This window comes from Aquarana catesbeiana, linkage group LG02 (assembly GCF_042186555.1).
Source record: "Aquarana catesbeiana isolate 2022-GZ linkage group LG02, ASM4218655v1, whole genome shotgun sequence".
Taxonomy (NCBI): Eukaryota; Metazoa; Chordata; class Amphibia; order Anura; family Ranidae; genus Aquarana; species Aquarana catesbeiana.
The window spans coordinates 727,925,085-727,951,030 of NC_133325.1; the positions used below are offsets into that span (position 1 = coordinate 727,925,085).

Genomic DNA, 25,946 nt, shown 5'->3' on the forward strand with positions numbered 1-25,946 from the left:
AAATGTTTATTTCTTAAATTATGTCATACATCAATAAAAAGTATTATCCAAAAAAAACCTAGTAACCGTTCTTTTTTTTTTTAAAGTGACCAAAACATTATGGTTTCCCTTTAAAAACACTGTCTGACTATAAATCGTTTAGGAAAAGCATGTAAACCCTGGACTGTTACAGCATAAAATCCAATGGTGACACCAATTATACCGCTAGTAATCCACCTGACTACGGGATACACACATGCACAGACTCGCATTTACATATTTGTATAGGTAATTTATTACTTTTAAGCAACCCAGTCCTATCCACTCAATCAAAAATCACAACTGCATAATAAGTGGTCCTTTATTTCTGTTTTATAAGACCAGTGGCCTCTATCTCCACTCTCCCAACCCCCAATGGTCTTGTATCACTTTTGTGTAGTTTATTTTACAAGTGAGTGATAACATATTTATGTAATGGGAGGACAGGGAGTCTCAGACTCTCGATCTTACCCACCAATTTCATTTACATCCTTTGATTGACAGCCCAGGAAACTTATGGTCATCTATACCCTTCCTTTTCATCATACTTTACCTGACAGGCCCTCCCACAATCCAGTCCTCATTCATGATGATTAAGAACTACAATTCCCATTGCATGAGTGGAGCTGCACAGTGAGCGGAAGGAAAGTCACCACTTGCTTGATTCCTCCTTTTGGTGTCCAGGCATAGCAGCTCTATATAATTAAAATCTATGACACAACCATTTAAAACAAGGTACTTTTCTGTGAAACAAGGGAGTTAAAAATCACAGTTTTTGGAATTGGTGTCCCCATTTTTCAGAACTGATATCCTCTTTGGAAGAATTTTCCTCTAACCCTGTGCTTTTAACAACTTTGGAATTCCCCTCACTTTTTGTTCAGTGGCAATGGTCACCAACAGATAGTGGTGTTGGATCTTCTTGACAAGGACACAGACAGCAATAAAAAACTCCACACCAATATACTCAAAGAAGCGCTAGCAACTTTGGTCAGATTAAGGAAAACTGCAAACAAGCTCAATAGCCCCGGGGAGGCAGCTCCCACACAGCAAGTCTTCTCTCGATGGGCACCCAACAGTAGCTCAAGCCATAAAAATACAAAAAGGAGCATCAGTCCAAAACCAGATGAATGAGTCCTGGATAGATTTGTTGGTAAAAGAGTAATATACAAGCATCCAAAGCATTTTGAGGGCAACACCACTCCCACTTCATCAGAGATATATTAGAACTAGTACTGAACTCTCCATATGGAGTAAAACTTGGCAGCCGTTGCTGGGCAGTAATTGAGGCCTTATGTAGCCCTGATGAAGGGGAAGTGGGATTGCCCCCGAAACACACTAATTGTTTTTATATAACTTTTTTTTATACCAATTAAGAGTATCTTGGACTTTCATCCAGTTTTAGTCTGGTGCTTCATTTTAATTTCTATGGTTTGAGGAATAAAATTCTGGCAGGGGTTGTCACAGGAAAAAAACTGATTTGGCTGGAGTGCCACTGTAATTTTCTTCATTGATGTATCTTGCATTGCAACTAAGGATCCCTGTATATTTATTTCTAGCAGGTGCATAAAATAATTCACAAAAGCTGGGTTTAACTTTTGACCCACAAAAAACCTTGAAGTTGGTGCAGTAACATGGACTTTGTATTTGGCATGTCGGGTTCTCACAACAGCCCATCTGCTGATCCACTTAAACTAGTTGATTCCGCATGTGTCTGAGTGCTGACAACATGTTTAGATAATGACACAGTGTCATTTCCCTACTCCCTTCACCTGGCGCCTTGAAAACAAATGAAAGCTGGCAGTGGGAAAGTAAAGCTTGCACCAGAAGCTGCATTTATCACAATCACTGGGATCCATATTGGAAGAAAAAAAATCAATTTCTCTTAATCGAGTAAAATGACTTATTAGGGTTATGAACTGGCTGACTACTTACGCTGGTTTGGCTGCTAGGAAAAGAAATTAACAGCCACATTCTGCACTGTCATTTTCTTTGTCTCTGGGCTCTTAATTGTTATTAAATTATCTCATAAGGGTTTTCAGTAAGCAGGTCATGTCTTTGATCTCTAGAATCCCCAAGAAGCTGAGTGTTGAAACAATCTCAGTACTCTTTGACAAGCGGAGATGAATATATTTAATGTTCACACAATGCGAAGTCTGCTTTTTCAGAGGGACAAAATATGCCGAAAGCTGTCCATACAGTTTAAACAGAGGTGGGATGTTCTCTAATGAACTGTCTCTGCTATCACTTTCCCAAAATGTATTTGTATGCTTTAAGCCAAGTATGTGTTGACAGCATCAGGACCTTCTGCCTCATTCTTATATTTCGTGAAGCAATAGACTGAACTTTGTGTATACCAGATCTATATTAGTTATCTTAGACACCCAATGTGCATTTCCATAACTGCCTGACTCTACCGACACATCTTGCATTGAACAACCATTATGTACTGTACAAAGGTAACATGAATAAGGCAACTTGTAGAATTGTGGTTCTTGGAAAACTATAAGTCCCAGCCCAGCTTTATTTGCTAGCAGTGAATTCAAAATATTTAAAACATACTTTAAAACTCCAGCTAAACAGCTAAATACATAGACAAAATCCATAAAAGGGAGATGTTTTACCTACCAAAGAAAATATATATTTAGATTTCTGCCCATCGACTTTGGGATTTATATAGTCCTGCCACACCACACAGCTGCTGGCAGGGTGCTAGTATAGTGCCACCCTAGTACAGTCATGACACTAATACATTACATTCCTAGTACAGTCATGCGATTATAATGGTACAATCCTAGTACAGTCATGGCACTGATATAGCACAACCCGAATACAGTCATGGCACTAATACAGTACAGTCCTAGTACAGTCATGACACTAATTTGGTAAAACCCTAGTACAGTCATGGCATTGATATAGTAGAACCCTAGTACAGTCATGACACTAATACAGTACAGTCCTAGTACAGTCATGATACTAATATGGTACAACCCTAGTACAGTCATGGAATTGATATAGTACAACCCTAGTACATTCATGACACTAATACAGTACAGTCCTAGTACAGTCATGCTACAAATATGGTACAACCCTAGTACAGTCATGTCACTAATACAGTATAGCTCTAATATAGCCATGGCACCAATACAGTACAGTCCTAGTACAGTCATGGCAATGATGCAGTACAGCTCTACTATAGCCATGGCACCAATACAGTACAGTCCTAGTATAGTCATGGCTCGAATACAGTACAGTCCTAGTACAGTCCTGACACAAATATGGTACAGCCCTAGTAAAGTCATGGCATTGACATAGTACAGCCCTAGTACAGTCATGTCACTAATACAGTACAGCTCTTCTATAGCCATTGCATTAATACAGTACAGTCCTAGTACAGTCCTGACACAAATATGGTACAGCCCTACTAAAGTCATGGCATTGACATAGTACAGCCCTAGTAAGGTCATGGCATTGATATCATGTCACTAATACAGTACAGCTCTTCTATAGCCATTGCATTAATACAGTACAGCCCTAATACAGTCATGACACTAATGTAGTACAGCCCTAGCACAGTCTTGACACTGAACAGTACTGGGGCTGTACTATATCAGTGCCAGGACTGTACTGAGGCTGTACTATATCGGTGTCATGACTGTGATAGGGTCGTACTGTATTAGTGCCATGACTGTATTAGGGCTGTACCATATTAGTGCCATGACTGTACTAGGGCTGTACTGTATAAATGCAATGGCTATAGTAGAGCTGTATTGCATTAGTGCCATGGTTGTACTGTATTAATGTCATAGCTGTGCTGGAGCTGTACTGTATAAGTGCCATGACTGTACTGGAGTTGTACTGTATTAGTGGCTGTGCTATATTAATGTCATCACTGTACTAGGGCTATATGGTATCAGTGCCATGACATTAATAGGCCTGTGCAGTATAAATAGTATCATTGTACTAGTGTTGTACTGTATAAGTGCCATAAGTGCACTAAGGTTATACTGTATCAGTGCCATGACTGGACAAGGGTTGGACCGTATAAGTGTCATGATCGTAGTAGGGCTGTAATATATACTTGAACACTGTACAGCCCTAGTACAGTAACAGTACGTACATAGTGCAGCCCTACTACAGTCATGACGCTGATACAGTATAACCTTAGTGCACTTATGGCACTTATACAGTACAACACTAGTACAATAATACTATTTATACTGCACAGGCCTATTACTGTCATGGCACTGATACAGTGATGACATAATTATAACAAAGCCACTAATACAGTACAACTCCAGTACAGTCATGGCACTTATACAGTACAGCTCCAGTACAGTTATGACATTAATACAGTACAATCATGGCACTAATGCAATACAGCTCTACTATAGCCATTGCATTAATACAGTACAGCCCTAGTACAGTCATTGCACTAATACAGTATGGCTCTATCACAGTCATGACACGGATATAGTACAGCCCCAGTACAGTCCTGGCACTGATATAGTACAGCCCCAGAACAGTCATGGCACTAATACAGTACAACACTAGTACAATGATACTATTTATACCGCACAGGACTTTTACAGTTATGGCACCGATAACATATCTCCCTAGTACAGTGATGATATTAATTTAGTACAGCCCTATAATATACCACAGCCACTAATACAGTACAGCCCCAGTACAGTTATGACATTAATACAGTATAATCATGGGACTAGTACAGTATATGTACATTATCATTCTCTATAAACAGCATTATGTGAAGCGTGTTCTCTTACATGCCAGCAGATAGCACTGGAGTTTTATGTTTACCCCAATTAAAAGCAACAAATCATCAGTTCTCCAAATAATCTCATTACCCAGCATCTGTCTGTCACACATAAAGGAATATATTACCCACGGTTTGCCATAAATCCTGCAATTACAAAAAATTATTTTATTAGCCCTATACTATTTTTAACAGATTGGATTACTTTGGAAAAAAAGAGCTTTTCTTTGCTCAGTCTAAAGCTAGACATGGAAACAACTACTATTTATGGTTACTATTTTCCTGTAAACGTCTGCTCTTTTCTTTTTACACATCTTAATAAAAACACTGGCTGAAATACAAACATAGTACTAATATAAAAAAGTACTATCTTTAAAGATTTCTATTAAAAATACCATTATGTGTGTATAAAAACCCTTTGTAGTTCTGTAGACAACTGTTCTGTGTTATCTGAGCAATCTGGAACAGCAGTGTGCAAATTTTACTATCTCATAGCAATACAAAAGCAGTCTTCTTCCATTGTTTTGATATACAGTATCTTAAAGCCCAATTGACTCCAATCAAAAGCTGGCCATACATGGAGTGAATTTCAAATGGCTCCTGATGAACCGACCAAAATTTGCTTAGCGGTTGACTCTGTCTGCCGACTCCCACCTGTCATTTCTTGATCACAAAATCAAAGGAGCTGGGTGGAAAATTATCAGCTGAACAAAGCCTGCACCCAATCAAATGCAGGTACTGTTTTGGGCATTTCAACAGCTGTTGGGGCCAGCTGTCAAAATACAATAGCCGCAGTGGGAGGTTCATCCATCCGCGCTGTGTAGTGTATATGAAAGAACATATTAAATTGTTTTCTGTTTAGCCTGCAGGCTGAATGGAAGAAATATATATGTGTATGACCAGCTTAAAACTTTTCAGATGGATACCTCATGTAGTATAATGCAGCCTTCCCCAACCTTTTAAACAGAGAGGAACCGGTCTCCGGAACCCCTGCTAATTAGTACCATATCTACAGCTCATGGTACATTAGTGTGATGGTTACATGGAAGAATGCTTCTTACATTTTTGGTCAGTTGGAAGAATCCCCCTTTACCGATAGCCAAAAAGATCAGCAGTGTCAGTGGTAATTTATCTGAGAAGCAGGCATTGCTCATTGCTAACAGAACCAGCAAACTACCAATCTCTAGAGCAGCCATTCTCAACCAGTGTTTTGTGGAACCCTAGGGTGCCTTCAGAGGCTGCTGGGGGGTTACTTGAGCTATGACTGATTGGCTTCTTACCTTATGGTGCCTGCACAATTCCAGATCCTATGCCACTTGGTAGAGCCAGCAGCATGCCACCAAAGTGCTTTTTAGCTGTCTGTAAGGGTGGCATTCTGATCACCACTGTAGGGGGAGCTTTTTTCCACTGATTGCCAATGGATGGGGGCATTCTTCCCCCTGATGCCAATTAATTCATTTTAGCAGGAGTTCCCAAAGACAAGAAAGTTATTCAATGGTTCCTTGGGGGTAAAAAGGTTGAGAAAGGTTTCTGTAGGGGAACCCTACTTGAGAAAGGTTGGTCTAATGGTAAGTGAGTAGAGTCTTACCAAACCACAAACCAAAGCCATAGTAAAATTCTCTGTTCCCCTCCATCATGCAGCAGAGCCAGATGACTGAGCTCTCAATGTAGGCAGTGGCCCTCTTTGCTGCGTCCAACACATCCCCTATAGTCAGAGTCACGGTCCTCCACTTAGCAAAGCACATGTTCCTTGCTGAGTGGAGGCCTCTATCTCTGACTCACTGGGGGTATGGCAGAGTGGGGTACAGAGTGGGTTTCTATGTATACAAATTTAATGAATACGTATTTAAGTTGACTGGGGAAATTTTGTATCTACCTACACGTTTGATTTATAGTTTCTGTTTTCTTCCACCCATTTATTACCACTGAAAGCAGAATAAGTTTATTTGCTCACAGTGCCTCAGCCTACATTATCTTACTCATTCACAAGTCTGTGATGTCTTATTCGGTCCATTCTCTCTGTGCTGGCAGCCATGACAGAAAGCTCTTGAATTTGTTTATTCACACTTGTTTTATCTGTTTCCATGTGCTGTCATGTAACCTTTGGGGCTTGGAAGATGGATGACGGAGTTCAGGGCCATGAGCAGGTTGAGGTCACAGTGTCGCTGGATTTCATTAACTATATCACTCCACGAAAAGGACTCTACAAAGGTCACCTCAACTCAGCACGGCTAGATATGTGATGAGGGAATGGAGAGGTGAATATAATTACACTTTGTTCAGCTTTACATAAATATGTCAATAGGAAATTGAAGGTGAAATTACCCTGTATATCCGCCAAATCATTTCTGAATCACCCTCTTTGTTGAGTAATACTTTTAGTGGTGAATATCTGTTCACTTTAATTAAACTTGTAAATAAATGTAACAGTGTTATAATCCAAGTACAGGCAACTCTATTAGCAATCTTGATACAAATAACTATTACTTTAAAGGTATATAACTATATAGGACATGAATTCAGTTAACATTATTAAGAGTATTTAGTGAATAAAAACAATTATATCATGTGTTCATTGTACCTGGTTTGTGCCAAAATCCATAACAGAATTTTGAATGTCACATTCTAGTGTGGTACTTGTATTGCATAATGAAATTGCTGGTATAACTAAATTTATATGGGAAAATAATAATGAAAAACATTTTTCCCTATTTGTGCCAACGTATCTTGTGACTATGACCTCATCTACATTACCTAGAGCTTTTTGCTATCATGCCAGTAAAACAGGATTCACACTTGGGTATACTGGAGCCAGCTTAATTAATTTCCAATAACTTACTGGACTGTTGGTATATTGTAAGAAGAATAAGAACCATATGTGGTGAGCATATATACATAGAGAGTGTGTTGGGCAGTGTGCACACAATGACCCACCCAGACAGCAAGGATAATTTGCCACAAATTTGTGGCAGTGTTGAATTGTAAGTCTTGTTAACTTTGTGCACATTTTCGTTGGCAGAGCACTTATAGCATAAGTTCTAGTTGACACTTTTCCAAATTCAGCCACAGTGACCGCTGTGGGGGGATGACTATTGCATACCATAACTGAACCAGAACTTGCAGCAGACTTGCAAAATGTTAGCAAAGAAAGTTGATCTGGAGTCATGCAAGGCAGACTTGCTGCAATTGTGCAACAAACTTGTGAGGCCTGGCAAGTCTAGCAATAGGTTAGCAAATCATTTTCAAACATGTAGTTCAATTGTTTGCTATCTGGGCAGCTCTGCAAGACAATAGTGCCTACCACGTGTATCCTGTGATGTCATTCAGTGTAGTCTTTGGTGATGTCAGGAATAATAGAGCAACAAAGATTTTTTACTGTGGCATAATCATAAAGTGATGGGGCCTCATAGCCAACTAAGACTCACTGACCCTTCAGCCTTACTGAGCCCATAGTGTAGCTGTACCTCTACGGTGATTTGGGATAACATCTATAGATTAAAGTAGATCCTTATTTGCACTTGAGAAGAGTTTGAAGTTTCTATATACTGTATATATGCAAATATCTGCAACTCAAACCTCTCTTTGCATCAAAACCATTTACTGTGCTAGTAGGACAGAGGGGCCTCCATACTTTGATAAGATAAGAACACACAGGTGCATTATGCACAATTTATAAAGCTTTATTTTTACAGCAGTATGGAAGCAAATGCATGTTCTTCTAACAAACTTGGCAATGAAGTTAACGTTTTAGGGATAAGTAATTGGTTTCCCTACTGGCACTCATATGCACAAGCCCAAAACCATGAGGCAGGCTGAGAATGTTTTCCCAAGTGAGGTGTAAAAGAAAAGAATAAATAGTGGGACTTTAAATGAGATTGGTTGCTTAAACAAATAATATGGAGTATATATACATATAATAAACCTTTTATTTATCAAACGCAATTTCCATGGTCTAGAAATGCATGATACAGTTTACAACAGAAAGCAATCTGGGGAAATGGTGTGATGCTAGCACAAAAAAACAGCATGTTACTGTGAAAAAAAAAAGATTCACTTACACTTCATATATATATTTTTTTATTATACTTTTTTTTCACAGTAACATGCTTTTTTTGCACTAACATCACACCATTTCCACAGATCTGTTCACCTGGCTGGTATCCCAGTGGTTCCCCTGATCTGGTTTGGGTATATCCTGCCTCAGCTCCGGACAGGGCAATATTTTGGGGTGGCACCCCCTCTTATACCATCAGCCAAACATTGGCCGGAACAATACTTGAGCTTATTTGTAAGTAATAGATTCCATATGTTTGAGAAATTTTCCTTCTTTTGAAGGACATGATTTATGCATTTTTTCATTCCATGTGTTTGCGAAATTTTCCTTCTTTTGAAGGACATAATTTATGCATTTTTCAAGTAAATTATATACCTATTTATATGTACTTACAGTTAAATATTTTTGCATCCATACTCCTGATGTTTGAACATGATTCAAGAAACGCGTCAAGTTTTTACCCTTAGGGTGCCAAGACAGTTTGGCTTCTCAATCTTCATCTACCATCCACCTATTTTGTGTGTTTATATCATTATGTATGAACATTGCATTTATGTGCAAGTCCCTTTGGTATTATTATCAAGATGTTTGCTCATTATATATGGCTGTGTTTTATATATGTTGTAAACTGTATCATGCATTTCTAGACCATGGATCTTGCGTTTGATGAATAAAAGTTTTATTACATGTATATATACTTCATATTTTTCTTCAGCAACCAATCTCATTTAAAGTCACACTATTAATTATTTTCTTTTACATATGTTGATAGGGATGGAGACTATTTTGCTGCGGTTATGTCAGGTCATACCTTTTTACTATGTTATTTCCCAGGTGAGGTGTAAATTCCCATTTTAACGTCTCCTCCCCCAATGGTTGCTAACTTCACATATTATTCTAGTAATATAAATTACTGTACATGGATCACTTTGAACTCTACTTCTGGGCAAGGCTGTTACCAAAAGAAAAAATTGCCAAACAAAATGCTTAATAGCATTTGATGACCAGTACAAGCATCAGTTCCTAAAATAGTTTTGTGGCTCTGTCCACCCAAAGTATTTTTCCAACCATCTAGACGCCATCTAATACTCAATGTTGACTAAAAATGATAAAATATCCATCTACGAGAAACAATAGTTCTCAAGAGAGGAAGCATTGACCAATTGAGTTAAGCAAGTAAAAAATAAATAAATACTGACATGAAAATCCTATTATACCTTCTAGAGTAGAAATACAAACTAAATACATTTTCTGTGACTCCTGACCTTTGAATAGAAACCTATTTTTTTGAGGGAAATATTCAACAATGTTCTGCAACCCAGAACTAGCACCGGGCAGAGCAAATAAATAATAATCTTGTGACTTCATTAATTTTTCATATATTTTCATTTTGGCCACTGCACCCTCTTACCCTGGTCGATAGATCAAGCTGCTATCATACATTTAACACCTGGGGCTATGACTCTGGTCTCTGGGGAAAGTAACTGGCTCACTGACTCCAGCTAGATGAGATGCATGTTTACAATTCTGTAAATATTAGAACTCATGTTTTTTTTTTTTTTTTTCAGGTAAAAACTGATGTTTACGCACGAACATATTTAGTATACTGAAAACATTTTAGTTATAATTTTATTCTCAACATTATTTTGGAAACTTTTACAACGTTAAATTGTTTGATGCTATACTATACTATCAACGTCAACCATTTAAACAAGACCTTAATTATCAGAACGTTTAACCCTACAGGAAGGTCCAATTTGCATTAACAGCAAAAACAATGGGTTCCTGGCCACAAAAGGAAATCTGACAACACGCTGAATCAACATTATTTGTATTTCTTATAAATATAGGAAGCTGTTAATATGTTATGCTTCCAGAAGCTTCTACTTCAGTTTCAATTACTGTGAAAGATTTCTCAACATTTGCATGGCTTTTACAGTAAAGATTCCTTTCTGTATATGCAAATGAATCCTTTATTCTACCTGTTTCAATAAATTCCCTGGGTCTTTTTCTTGTGATGGTAAACTAAGCTTTTCGCTATAAGCCATTTATATGCAGTATTTGTACACAGTGATATAATATCACATTATGTTGTAATTCTTCAATCAGACATTATCGTTATATTACAGACATTGGGGTTGATCTACTAATGGAGTAGAGCATGTTCACTTTTTAAAGTGAATTTTCAATTTGCAAAAGAATTTTCACTCAGCTTAGTAAATAAAGCGAAGCTGGGCTGACTTCCATCCTGCTATCCTGTTCAAGCAAAAAAATATTTTTTACTTTTTCTTGCACATAGTTTAGTCATTTTGGCTAAGTGAATTTTAAACATACACCTAAAGTTAAGTGGAATTTCCCTTGCAAAGTGACCATGCTCTACTCCTTAAAGTGATTGTAAAGTCTAATTTTTTTTTCTATAAAAATAACAAACATGTCATACTTACCTGCCTTGTGCAGTGGATTTGCACAGAGCAGCCCAGATCCTCCTCTTCTCGGGCGCCTCTTCGGTGCTCCTGGCCCCTCCCTCCTGCTGAGTGCCCCCACAGCAAGCAGCTTGCTATGGGGGCACCCAAGCCGAGCTGCAGCTCCCTGAATCCATTCAGACACGAATCTGTGGTTTGACCCTGCCCCTCTCTCTCCTGATTGGCTAACTGACTTTGATTGACAGTAGTGGGAGCCAATGGCGCTTTGCTGCTCTGTCTCAGCCAATCAGGAGGGAGAGTCTCAGATGGCCGAGACATGCATGGACATTGCTGGGCAGAGATAGGGCTCTGGAGTTCAGTAACTGAAATTAATATTATTACATGTATACTAAAGTGATTGTAAAGTCTCGTTTTTTTAAAATAACAAACACATTAAACTTACCTCCTCTGCAGTTGGATTTGCACAGAGCAGCCTGGATCCTCCTCTTCTCGGGTCCCTCTTCTGTTCTCCTGGCCTCTCCCTCTGGTGAGTGCCCCCTCAGCCTGCAGCTTGCTACAGGGTTATCCAAGCCAAGTCAGAGCTCCATGTATGCATTCAGACACAGACTCCCGACCCCTCCCCCTCTCTCCTCTGATTGGCTGACTGATTTTGATTGACAGCCATGGGAGCTAATGACGTCACTGCTGTGTCTCAGCCAATCAGGAGGAGTGGCTTGGACAGCTAAGACACTCATCGACATCGCTGCAGAGAGAAAGGGCTCAGGTAAGTGATTAGGGGGGTGCTGGGGGGGCTGCTACACACAGAAGGTTTTTTTATCGTAATGTATAGAATGCATTAAGATAAAAAACCTTCTGTCTTTAGAACTCCTTTAATGATTCAAAAGAGTGCATTCTCCTCTGCTTCTTACTCCCTACCCTCCTGTATGTGAGTTGAAAAAGAAAGGGAAGAGAAATGTGCTGTGTGCTCTACAATGTGCTGCAAATTGTGTGTTATGGGTTTATCTTGAAAGTTTTTATTTGTGCATAATAACATTTCATAAATACTTTTAAAAAATATAATATTCAATTTAAAATTATGTACAAAAAATAAATTTGATCCAAAATCATAATACATGAGCTTTCAATTTTTTTTTTTAGATTTAGTTTTCTAAGGTAAATATTAAAGTTAAATATAAATGTATTTAAATATAGAGTTATTGCTTTATTTATAAAATTATATTGATATACTTCTAAATATTTGGTTTTTAGTAATGTTTTCCCCATTACAAATAGCCACAATTAACAGAAAAAAACTAACATTAAATAATAAATGAAGAAGAATTAAAAAACAGCAATCAAGTTAAGAACGCTAAATGCTGCAATTCTTAAGCTCAACTAAGGAAAAGCCATTATTGTGTCAGATGAGGATCTACTCTAAGAATTCCCAAAGGGCTCAATTGGAGAATTCAGTCAGATATGCTTCAAAGGATGAGACAAGGTAAAACCGCTTTCCTTTTGGGGTCCATGGTGCCGTTACAGAAATTATTCTGTGGTTTTAAATGATGTGTCGTGATCTAACCCCCTTTATAAAACATTTTTCTGCACTTTTATTACAACTGGTTTACAGGGGTCTGCACTTCACTCATGACCTTCAAAGAGCTTATGTGCTGGTCTTCTTTGCACACAGAGGTTGTAAGATCAATGGGATGGAGCTGGGATAATACGCAAGTGTTTGCTCAGTGCCAATTTAAATTGCAAAATACACATGAACTGCTTTCAACAAACCATTTAAACCAGTGGCAACAACAAATTCATTATGCAATGAGTGTGATTTCACAACAGTGAATTAACATTTCGAAACACATTGAGATATTTTAATCGTCAATGATGTGTGATAATGGGTACAATATTTAAAAGTGATCTCTATAACATATAAAAGAAAAGCTATACAAATAAATAATTAACACTTTGCACTTGGACAGTGTATTTCTCAAATTGTTATTTAGAATTAAAAAAAAAATGATTCTAGGGCAGATTTTCAGAATGTGAAGAACGGAATAATGTAATTTTTGCTCATGGCAACCAATGGTATGACACTCCCTGCCTAATTTGCATAAGAAAAGAAGTAGAAACGTAACTGGGTACTACTGATGACACAAAGTTTCCATCCCTACCATCGTCATCTTTCTTTAATGTCCCTGCATGATTATGTCAGTATTTTTGAATGTCAAAGCGGTACATTGTTTTGCATGGAAATGTGTTGTTTTATATTGTAATTCTTAGGAATAATTCACTTAAATCTGTCCAAACAAGAGTCTAGTAGACATCCTGGGTATGATAAAGTTTGAAAAATCATAAATTAAATTATAATATAATAAATTATAAATAATTATATATAAATTTTATTCAATTATGTAATCAAACAAAAAACACTGAAATTTGTCCAAATGAATCAATATTGCTCAATTCTGCAAGTGATTCTAATTCACAATCGCTGTTTTCTAGCTGGTCTAAAACCGCTTTTGACCTCAAGGGACGCTTTTTGGATGCCATGGAAATTCTCAAATTTCCAGGCAGAAAAAACGGTAATGCCCCGTACACACGGTCGGACATTGATCGGACATTCTGACAACAAAATCCATGGATTTTTTCCGACGGATGTTGGCTCAAACTTGTCTTGCATACACACGGTCACACAAAGTTGTCGGAAAATCCGATCGTTCTGAACGCGGTGACGTAAAACACGTACGTCGGGACTATAAACAGGGCATAAGAGTGCAAAAGTGCAGGCAAGGCACTGGACAAAGCACTAGGGAAAAAAATGAGGTGCAATGGTTTGATATAGTAATGTAATCCTAACAGATTACAATGTATTGTGTGTATGTCATGTTTTGTTTACTTTTTTTTATTTTCGCTCCCATTCCGCCCCCGGTCCTGCCCCCCGGAAAGACGGATGCTGGTGTTCCATCAGATTAGGCGACCCGTCATATCTTTTTTTTTTTTTTTTTAATCTTTTTGTCATATCTTAATCAAATATCTTATTATAACGGAAGTGACGTTCCGTCGCCTATACCTTGCTACACCTCGCACTCGTCTGCAGTAAGGATACAGTGAGAAGGCGCCAAGCAGATATCTATTTACACCCACGGAAGTTTTGCATTTCACACTTATTTGTAACAGTAAATGGAGCTTATATAGTGAAATACAGTATTTTCAATTCCATCAGACTGTTTTTATGTTGAATTGTAAAAGCAGCGGTGTCCTGTCAGATCAGCAAACCTCTGAGATCAGCAGGCTTGCCGATGCTTTCAACATCAAAAGAGTATCACGTATTTCTAAATACTGTATTTTAGTATATAAGCTGAGTTTATTGTTACAAATAAGTGTGAAATACAAAACTCCAGTGGGTGTAATAAAATATCTGCTTGCTTTCTCACTGTATCTGTACTGTGGACGAGTGTGAGGTGTAGCAAGATGGCGGCGATGGAATGTCACTTCCGTTACAAGATATGACGGGTCGCCTAATCTGACGGAACACTGGCATCGGCTAGAGTACACAGTGGGAGGACATCGGGGATCGCAGGGACAAGGTAAGTAACACTGCAGTGTGGCTCGGGGTTACTGCTTTTGTTACTTAAAATTAACCCTGAGCCACACTCAGGATTACCGCCAGGAAGTTTAACAAATCAGCAGCCATAGTCACCACAGGCCACATTCAGTTTAAGGAGATACAGAATGGAGAGAATATTGAACTGAGTGTTCAGCTATTGCACATTAGATTTTTGGAGTGTGTCCTTTGAAGCCAGCAAGACAGCTTAAATAAAATTTAAACTGCTTATGTATCATCTTTTACTTGTAAAGATTATTGCTAAGTTTTTGCTTTAATACACTATATTGTCAAAAGTATTGGAACGCCTGCCTTTACATGAACTTTAATGGCACCCCAGTCTTAGTCCATAGGGTTCAATATTGAGTTGGCCCACCCTTTGCAGCTATAACAGCTTCAACTCTTCTGGGAAGGCTGCCCACAAGGTTTAGGAGTGTGTCTATAGGAATGTTTGACCAGTCTTCCAGAAGCGCATTTGTGAGGTCAGGCGTGATGTGGACGAGAAGGCCTGGCTCACAGTCTCCCCTCAAATTCATCCCAAAGGTGTTCTATCAGGGTGAGGTCAGAACTCTGTGCAGGCCAGGGAAGGTTCTCCACCCCAAACTCGCTCATCCATGTCTTTATGAACCTTGCTTTGTGCACTGCTGCGCAGTCATGTTGGAACAGGAAGGCGCCATCCCCAAACTGTTCCCACAAAGTAGCATCAAGGGAGCATCAAATTGTCCAAAATGTCTTGATATGCTGACACCTTAAGTGTTCCCTTCATTGGAACTAGGAGGCCAAGCCCAACCCCTGAAAAACAACCCCACACCATAATCCCCCCTCCACCAAATGATTTGGCCAACTCAATATTGAACCCTACGCACTAAGACTGGGATGTCATTAAAATTCATGTGTATGTAAAGGGAGGTGTTCCAATACTTTTGACAATGTAGTGTATGTTTCAATTACTGAATATTATTCAATAGGCGAATGGCTTGAATTTTAAAAGAACACTTGCTTACCAATGATAAAGTACATCTTTAAGAACTAAATGAGTCAGGGCAGTGGTAGTGAAAATTTAAGAAATGTAATATAAAAGACAAGAGAAGGCTGACAGTGGAAATAAGAGAAACCATCATTAGAAAGAAAAAGAGTAAGAGAGAAATAATGAGAAACAAACAGATAAAAGTGAGAAAAAGATAAAGACAGTAATAGACGGAAAAATAGAATTAATACTAATGAAAGGTGTTATTCAGCTAGAAGAAATGAGTTGGAATACCAATCCTCTTGGTGTATGATTATGCGTGGACATGACCCCTGGTCTTGACCTCCTCAGGTTCAATGCAGGAAACGCATAGAAACACTGAGCTTTTAAGGCTGATACTAATGCCGCGTACACACGACTGGACTTTACGGCATACTTTGTCCTGCGGACTTTTCGATGGACTTTACGACGGACTTTTGGAATGAACGGACTTGCCTACACATGATCAACCAAAGTCCGACGGATTCGTACGTGATGACGTACGACCGGACTAAAACAAGGAAGTTCATAGCCAGTAGCCAATAGCTGCCCTAGCGTAGTTTTTTGTGCGTCGGACTAGCATACAGACGAGCGGACTTTTCGACCAGACTCGAGTCCGTTGGAAAGATTTGAAACATGTTTAATTTCTAGGTCCGTCAAACTTTTGGGGAAAAAAGTCCACTGGACCCCACACACGATCGAATTGTCCGACGGACTCCGGTTCGCCGGACCAAGTATGCCGTAAAGTCCGGTTGTGTGTACGCGGCATAAGACACACCTAATATGACCAACATGACCAACAACCTCCACATAGAGCATTGAAAGTATGAACATTTGGATCTCTACTTATCAGCCAAAGAAATTTTCTTGCCAAACTGCCAAGGACTGCCAACAACTGTAAGTTGATATATATATATTATAGTATATAGACACTGCGTATATAGTAGAATTGCCTAAAGAGGAACTGAACCCATCAATTTAAGGATTTCTCAAAACAGTTACATTCAAAGCATGCTCTGAATGATAACTCTGACAGTTGCCAGTTTGCTTATGTCAAGCGAGCTGTTAAGCCATCAATTGGCTACAATCATAGCTGATCAGATATGCAGCACCATGGCAACTGTAGATCAGAGTCTAAGATGGCAGTCTCCTTAACTGTAAAGGATAGAAGCGTTTAGTTCCACTTTAACATTTTTCTGCTGTCATGAGTTAGCATTTCTTCCAGTGTTTCAAAATGATAAATGTGTAATTATTGTACAGTAATACATTTTTCATGTAAAGTCAAAAGATGAACTTACAAGCAACTTCTAGTGACGCATTACGACTCATGGCTTCTCCAAGGTAGTTCCGTGCAACACATACATAATTCCCCTCATCTGGCTTACTCCGACGTCCGTGAACAATACGTAAGAAAAATAAAGATCCGCTGGGGAGCAGCATTCGGTGGGAGCGTGGGTCATCTTTATCTGTCTCTACCCGCTCGAGGTCTTTGTACCATTCTATGGTGGGTACTGGTCTACCTTCTGCTTTACAGTTCAATGTTGTGGGCTCTCCTTTAGAAACAATGACATCTGATGGATGTTCCACTATCCGAGGAGCAAAGTCTTCCTGGCGAAGACGAGATCCTAATAAAACAGAGCAAAAACGTGGCATTTATAATAATAGCTTATCACAAAAAGAGGTCAATACCATACAAAAAAATATAAATGTATAAATGCCTGATTTGATAAAGCAAAACTACACTCAAAAACACAATACCGGCATTTGAAACACTTGAAAGATGGCACATTCTTGCACAAGCTCTGTCTACTCGTATAATGCAATTATTTTAGAATTAATTAACGTTGGACCATGCTATTAGGAGCATTATGTTGTCTGGTGTATACAGTATTCATGACTTATTTTTAACTATACCAACCACCAAACAAGATAAAGGAGAGATGGCTTCATGTCTCTTCAACTGTAATGATTCTAATGCCCCCTCTGAACAGCCCTACCTCCTCCTTCTCCATTAGCTAATTTGCTGATTTTAGCAAGAAATGTTCAGAGTTGGCCAAAAGGGGAAAACAAATGAAAGAACAATGCATCATAATTTAGAGATTTTGATGATTAGTGATGCCTTAGGCCATGGATGCTCAATCTGTGGCCCTCTAGCTGTTGCGGAACTACAAGTCCATCATACCTGTGCCTTTGGGAGTCATGCTTGTAATTGTCATCCTAACAAAGCATCATGGGACTTGTAGTTTTGTGACAGCTGTAGGGCCACAGGTTGAGCACGCCTGCCTTAGGCACTGGACTAAAAATGCCATTATGGCCAATACAGCCTTAAACATAAATATATTTTTAGGTTCAGTAGTTAACCACTTCAGCCCCAGAAGGTTTTACCCCCTTCATGACCAGGCCACTTTTTGCGATACAGCACTGCGTTACTTTAACTGACAATTGCAGCGCTGTACCCAAATAAAATTAAAGTCCTTTTTTTCCCACAAATAGAGCTTCCTTTTAGTGGTATTAGATCACCTCTGGATTTTTTAAAAATGTTTGCGTTATAAACAAAAAGAGACTGTCAATTTTGAAAAAAAAAACAATATTTTTTATTTTCTGCTATAAAACATGTCCAATAAAAAAATTTAAAAAATCCAATTTCTTCATCAATTTCGGCCAATATGTATTCTACTACATATTTTTTGGTAAAAAAAAAACCCAATCAGCGCACATTGATCAGTTTGGGCAAAAGTTATATCGTCTACAAAATAGGGGATACATTTATGACATTTTTATTATTTTTTTTTCTTTACTAGTACTGGAGGTGATCAGTGATTTTTAGTGGGACCGCGACATTGCAGCAGACAGATCGGACACCTAACTGACTTTTTTTTACACTTTTTTGGGAACCAGTGACACTAATACAGTGATCAGTGCTAAAAATATGCACTGACATTGTACTAATGACACTGGCAGGGAAGGGGTTAACATCAGGGGCGATCAAGGGGTTAACTGTGTTCCCTGAGTGAATTTACTAACTGTAAGGGGGTGGGCTGCCTGGGATAACACAGAGATCCTTCTTCCTGCATAGCAGAAAGAAAAGATCTCAGTGTAATCCTCTGTCAAAAGGGAGATCTGCCTTGTTTTCTTCAGCAGATCCTCATTCTGTCTCTGCGGGGAACGATCACGGTGGCCCGCGGACATTGAGTCCGCCAGACCCGCTGATTGGCTAGCCCACGGGCCAGTCCCACAGAAGCTAGTGCACGAACCGCCGTACCAGTACAGTGATTTGCACAGCTGAGCCACCTTGCCACCGTATAACTGCGGCAGGTGGTCGGCAAGCGGTTAAAGAAAGCATTCAGGAAAACTGGGAACCACTCAATGATTTTCTTGGTGTAGATATCAGTAATTACAATTTTCACACAGAGCCACCTGCTGAACTTCAGTATGTCGGTATAACCAAAACAGGGGTCTCTCTATTGCTTACCAAGAAGCTTAGGATTTGGGGTACCAACTAGATGAGGGATTTAGATTTTTTTCTATAAGGGCCCCTTTCATAATATATATTATGTTTTGTTAATAAAATAAAACAAACTGCAATAAGGGTGGCCGTGGATTGGAAGATATCATTTGTATGAGACCTGTCATAGTTCTTGTCTGATGCTGACAATTTGTAGATACCTCCATAATAATAATGTATATAAACAGCATACAGTACATATGGTAAGAAAAGGCACACTTAAAACCAAATTTCCTAAGGACTACCACGTAAAAAGCTAAATTTGAAGTAATTTATGCTATCTAATATATCCAATAAAAAAAAAATGTAAAAAATCTAATTTCTTGATAAATTTAGGCCAATATATATTCTGCTATATTTTTTTGGTAAAAAAAATCCATATAAGCGTATATTGTTTGGTTTGCGCAAAAGTTATAGCTTTTACAAACTATGGGATATATGCTGGAATTTTTATTTATGTATATATTTTTTTTTTTTTACTAGTAATGGCGGTGATCAGCGACTTATAGCCATTCTAAATAGAATATAAATGTTCAACTTGAATTTTTTTAACATAATCGCATTTTTTAACATAATCGCATTGTTTGATACATTTATCGCACCATTTTGAATATGCTTTATTTGTTCATGATATGTCCCTCATATGCCTGCTGTGCTTCTCTCTTCCTTTTCTCCATGTGTTTTTAATTGTTTTGATTGCTCTGATTAGGATACACCCGCCCCATTTGGAGTGCTTACTCTGTTATAAATATCAGTTTTTAAATTAAAAACGTATGCTATGATGAAGGTTTCTTAGCCGGAACGCATCAGCGTAGCCTGTACCCATGTACCCATGTAACCAAATAAAGGACTTTTATTCAAGAGCATCTGAGTCGCCAGCCATTTTCTGATTCAAGTACTGCATTTTGGGGCCTGAACATCCTGGCTAGAGCACTGGTTCACAGTTCATAGATCACCATATTGGCAGTGGACCTGGGGTATCATTTTGCTTCTCTTCAACTTGAATCAAATAGATTTTTTTTACAGTACAGTACCAGTAATAAGCAAGGAAAAGGGCCATAAAATGGAAGCTAAATGTAGTCTCATGTAAAGTCCAACACTGCTAAAAATTGATATTTCATTTAGCTTCTGCTGGTGTTTGCTCTTCTTTCTTTCTGGGATTCTAGTGGTAACAATTCCCTGTTCTGTCTAGGCCAGGGATCTTTAAATGTTGGCCCTCCAGCTGTTGCGGAAATACACGTCCCATGAGGCATTGTAAAACTCTGACATTCACAGACATGACTAGGCATGATGGGAATTGTAGTTCCTGAACAACTGGAGGGCTGTAGTTTGGAGACCCCTGGTCTAGACGCAACAGCCACAACAAGGCCAAATGATGGTGCCATGCTTCTCTGGTATATTCCTCATAATGAAGAATAGACAGGTTATAGGGGAACCCAGCTATGAGAGTATGACACCTTTGCTGGGGCCTAGAGACAGCTGACCAAGACACAATCTACTCTCACCACCCCAGGATCTGAAGTATATAAAATATCAGGCTGTGATTAAACCAGAAACTGCCCAATGAAAACTGAAATGTCAGTTTTGGGTGGAAATACGAAAAGCATTAAAGTAGTCTTGTTACTAGAATATATATTGTCCCAATGTATATAATTATTTACCTGTGCTGTACTGGGGAATCAGTGGGCTCCAATAATGTCCTTCACACATGGACATTAATAGGGAATATGATTAGTTTAAGGCATGAACATATATGCAAGTCCTGATAGTCTGGACAGTTGTTATTGTTACTCAGTAACCTGTCTGAGGAGTGGAATGGAACGCAGAGCCTCTAAGGCGGGAAGCAGAAGCACTCACCATCCAACAACCATCTGTCCATAGTCAAATAAACAAGAAATTGCTGAAGTAGTGCAACAGTGCATGTAAAGATCAGGTAGCAGACACAAGACTCCCTTTCCTGTATTAAGAATAGGAAGCAACCCAGCTGTTACACAGGTCTTGGGAGGCCAGTCTGGGGGGGCATAACTTGCTCTAATTATTACTAAACTGTACCATCCCTTGTAAGATTCCCCGTAAAGCGTAACTTGCACCAGCGAACCATCTGTCATCGATATTAAATCAACACCATCTCTTTTTTGTAGAAAAATCACAACTTCTACCGACATTACTTTAATTTATCAAGGTAATAAAAATATAACACATACACAGAGACTTAACAAATCAAGTCGCACAACAACAATTTCAAGTAGTATTACTGATAAGCATAAAAATAATGTACAAATAAACACAATATAAAATAATGAAATATTTCATAAAAAAATAAGTTCATATATTGTAGCTAATTACAAATACACTTTAAGTTTAAGTAATCTAGCAATTTAGCCTTATATTCTGTTATCTGCCATGTAAAACTATGGGAGGCTTAATAGTGACAGTTGGCGGTATACTTTGACATGATTGAATGGGAAGTCAGCTGTGTTAGCTAAGGTACATTCAAGATAATGTAGTATGATTACTAAGGCCCTTAAAAGCAGTGAAAAACTTCAGTAAATCTACTATGGGGTGAGTGATTTTTTTAGGCTCATAAAAACTCACTCACGCATTGCAAGAAGAGTGTTTCGACATACCAAAATGCATATTACTCGGCACCCAATTGGGTCTGGTGTACATACACTATATTACCAAAAGTATTGGGACACCTGCCTTTACACGCACATGAACTTTAATGGCATCCCAGTCTTAGTCCATCAGGTTCAATATTGAGTTGGCCCACCCTTTGCAGCTACAAGGTTTAGGAGTGTGTCTATGGGAATGTTTGACCATTTTTCTAAAGCGCATTTGTGAAGTCAGGCACTGATATTGGACGAGAAGGCCTGGCTCGCAGTCTCTGCTCTAATTCATTCCAAAGGTGTTCTATCTATTGGGTTGAGGTCCGGACTCTGTGCAGGTCAGTCATGTTCCATCACCATAAACTCGCTCATACATGTCTTTATGGACCTTGCTTTGTGCACTGGTACAAATCATTTGGTGGAGGCGGGAATATGGTGTGGGGTTGTTTTTCAGGGGTTGGTCTTGGCCCCTTGACACCTTAAGAGTTTCAGTGAAGGAAACTCTTAAGGCGTCATTACACCAAGACATTTTGGACAACTTTGTGGGAACAGTTTGGCAATGGCCCCTTCCTGTTCCAACATGACTGTACACCAGTGCACAAAGCAAGGTCCATAAAGACATGGATGAGCGAGTTTGAGGTGGAGGAACTTGACTGTCTTGCATAGAGTCCTGACCTCAACCCAATAGAACACCTTTGGGATGATTTGGAATGAAAGACTGCAAGCCAGGCCTTTTCGTCCAACATCAGTGTCTGACCTCACAAATGCTCTTCTGGAAGAATGGTCAAACATTCCCATAGATACACTCCTAAACCTTGTGGACCGTTTCCCAGAAGAGTTGAAGCTGTTATAGCTGCAAAACTCAATATTGAACCCTACGGACTAAGACTGGGATGCCATTCATGTACGTGTAAAGGCAGGTGTCTCAATACTTTTGACAATATAGTGTATATGCATTGCATGAAAAAAATGTTCAGGTATGCCTATTCATGCATCAATGTGCATCAAGAGGCCCATAGAAATGCATGGAAGCTCATGGTGTCATTCACTGCCAATGCATGGTTATTGAAACCCACAACAAGCCATGTGCTTTTGGCTTAGATTGTAGAAAAAGAATTCAGTGCTACTACCCATAAGAACCACCATTAGTAGAGCTCCCAGGTTCTCGATCTGCAGTCACACAGCTGAGAGTAATTGTCCTTAGAAGTGATCTGCACCAGTGGAGTAACTAGAACCTTCAGGGCCCTGGTACAATAAACCAAGGTCTGGTCGCAAGTGTGACGTTTGTGACCCTGGTAGTTCTGCCACTGGTGTCTGTTTTTTTTTTTTTTTTTCAGCATTTATTTATTTATTTTTTTACAATATTATTTTTTAAAAATATTTTTTACAATTTTTTAAGAGTCTCGTTGGGGGGCTTCGGTGTGATATCAGGGGTCTAAACAGTTGTTTCCCCTTTCCTCCGCCTCAGCTCGCAATGACAACTTCTGCGACCCCTATACTTCCGCCCCTGATCTGCACAACTGATGTTGCTCTAAATTCTTTCTTTTATTAGAAAAATCACAGTGTACAAGTTACAGTTAGCCTGGTTCACACTGCTGAGGTGTGAGACACATTCCTGTGTGAATTACATGTGGTCTCTGGGGTGCGATTTGATCCATGGATTTGTATGGCTCAAATCGCATCAGTATTCGCACCAAACTGGTGCAGGACCCTTTTTTTGTCCGCACCAGAATCGGACCGCATGGGCGTTAATACCCATGGGATCTGATTTGGTAAATCGCACTTCATTTTGCAAGCCGATTGCAGGGTGTTGTTAACTTCACGTACACTCCACAATCGGTTTGCATGGATGGGTTGCGATTTAGATGTGGCGCCGAATCGGCAGCGAATTCGCTGTGAATTTTCACTGCATCTGGTGTGAACCCAGGCTTACCGTCAGTTGACATGTTTCAGCCTACACGGCTTTAATCATAACTATATTGCAGCATATAACTACAAAATATAGTAGCAAAAAACAAAGGCTCTTTTGGCTTAGCTACATTTGGAAAGTGGCAGGCTCTTCCAACACTTTGCTAAATGGTGAGCATCTAATTCAAGAAAATGCATAATGAAAATGTACACTGAAAAAAGAGTGAAAAATATGCATGAAAACAGACATACATAAGTGTGAAGCCAGCCTAGATGTCGGTGTGATAAATAATCAACTGCACTAGTCAAATTACAAAAAAACTAAATTGAATAACCACCTTATCTTAATCACAGAAAAGAGTGCTTAATGTCTTTCCAATCACACAATAATACAGTGTTATGAATTATTATCACTCTAGCTTTTAACAAATACAGTTCTCAATCATGCAATGTGAAAAATCCCAAATAAATAAATAAATAATCGTCCCACTATGCAAGTGCAGGTGCTTTTAACACAAATATCTTAGGTACTTGATCGACATTGTGCAAAAGGTGCCACACATGTAATTGCACTCACCAGAATTTTTTGACCACCTAACTCTAGTGTGGTCAAACTCGCTTGTGGGGCATGTCCCCTTTAAATTTGGTGCCTGTTAGTGCTGGATTAGTCCGGTATTAGGGATCCATTGGTACCACTAGTACCAGTAGTAATAGAGGGAAGCCCATAGTGTAAGATCCTTTTGACAAATGTATTAAACAATTAGGTAATACACTCACTTGTTTTGGCACCGGTTAGAACCTGGCACCCGGTGTCTGCAGCAATAGTTTGTTAGCTGGGCCCACCGTAGTATTCCTCTGCTGTAAGGAACAGTTTAGGTCCCCGTTCAAAGTTGGCGCCTGGCGGAAGTCGTCTAAATGTTGGGCCTTCATTTATTTAGTGCAAAGGGCCATAAAACATAAACAGCTTTTCATCCGACACCATTAGGGATGAGCTTCGAGTTTGACTCGCACATCGGGTGTTCGCCGAACATCGCATTTTATGGGGGGGGTTGCGGCAAATTTGAGCACCCCATAATACACTGCAAGACCGCAGTGCATTGCTGAATGATGATTGGCCAAAGCATACACCTGACCTGCATGCTTTGGCCAATCACAGCACGCTCCTCAGTGAGAGCCATAATTGGCCAAAGGCAGGGTGCATTTGGCCAATCATGGCTCAGGGGGACTAAGTCCACACCCCACACTATATAAGGCTGCTTGCACAGCGCCCATATAGTGTGTTTTAGTGGACAGAGATAGAGAGATTAAGCTAGATTAGGCAGGCAGGTTGGTTAGTTAGTGGCATAGTCAGACTAGTATATATATATATATATATATATATATATATATATATATATATATATATATATATATATATATATATATATATATATATATATATATACACATATATATATATACACATATATATATATATATATATATATATATATATATATATATATATACATATATATATATATATATATATATATATATATATATATATATATATATATTCTGCATTCAGCGTAGCCTATATACACAGTGTAAACTCTATATTCAGGCAGTGTATTTGATATCTATATATATAGTCAGACTAATATATATATATATATATATATATATATATATATATATACTCTGAATTCAGCTTAGCCTATATATACAGTGCATTCGGCGGTGTACAGTAGATAATACAGTGCAGACAGTGTACACAGTATATAATACATTGTGTACAGTTTCAAATACACTTCAGGCGGTGTACACAGTATATAATACAGTGTGTACAGTTTCAAATACACTTCAGGCGGTGTACACAGTATATAATACAGTGTAGTGTGGTGTTAAAAAAAAATATACCCATCATGTCCGGAAGGCCTCCAAGGAGAGGCAGACACTCACAGGCCACTAAAAGAGGGCAAGCAGCCTCTGAAATAATATTTAACAGCAGGGACTGTTCCTTCCCCCAACAAAAGTATCTGTGAGGGGTTATCATGTTCTGGCACCACCAACACCTAAGG

General features: G+C 38.8%; 1 protein-coding gene across 21 annotated transcripts in view; it reads right to left on the reverse strand.

Moving 5' to 3' along the window:
- Positions 1-25,946, reverse strand: part of ROBO2 (roundabout guidance receptor 2) — a 1,381,148-nt gene that overhangs the window by 507,125 nt on the left and 848,077 nt on the right. For all 21 annotated transcript variants that reach the window (XM_073617042.1, XM_073617045.1, XM_073617032.1 and 18 more), the window contains exon 2: positions 17,160-17,486. In XM_073617042.1, coding sequence (XP_073473143.1) covers positions 17,160-17,486 — 327 coding nt within the window. The remainder of the gene's footprint in view (positions 1-17,159; positions 17,487-25,946) is intronic.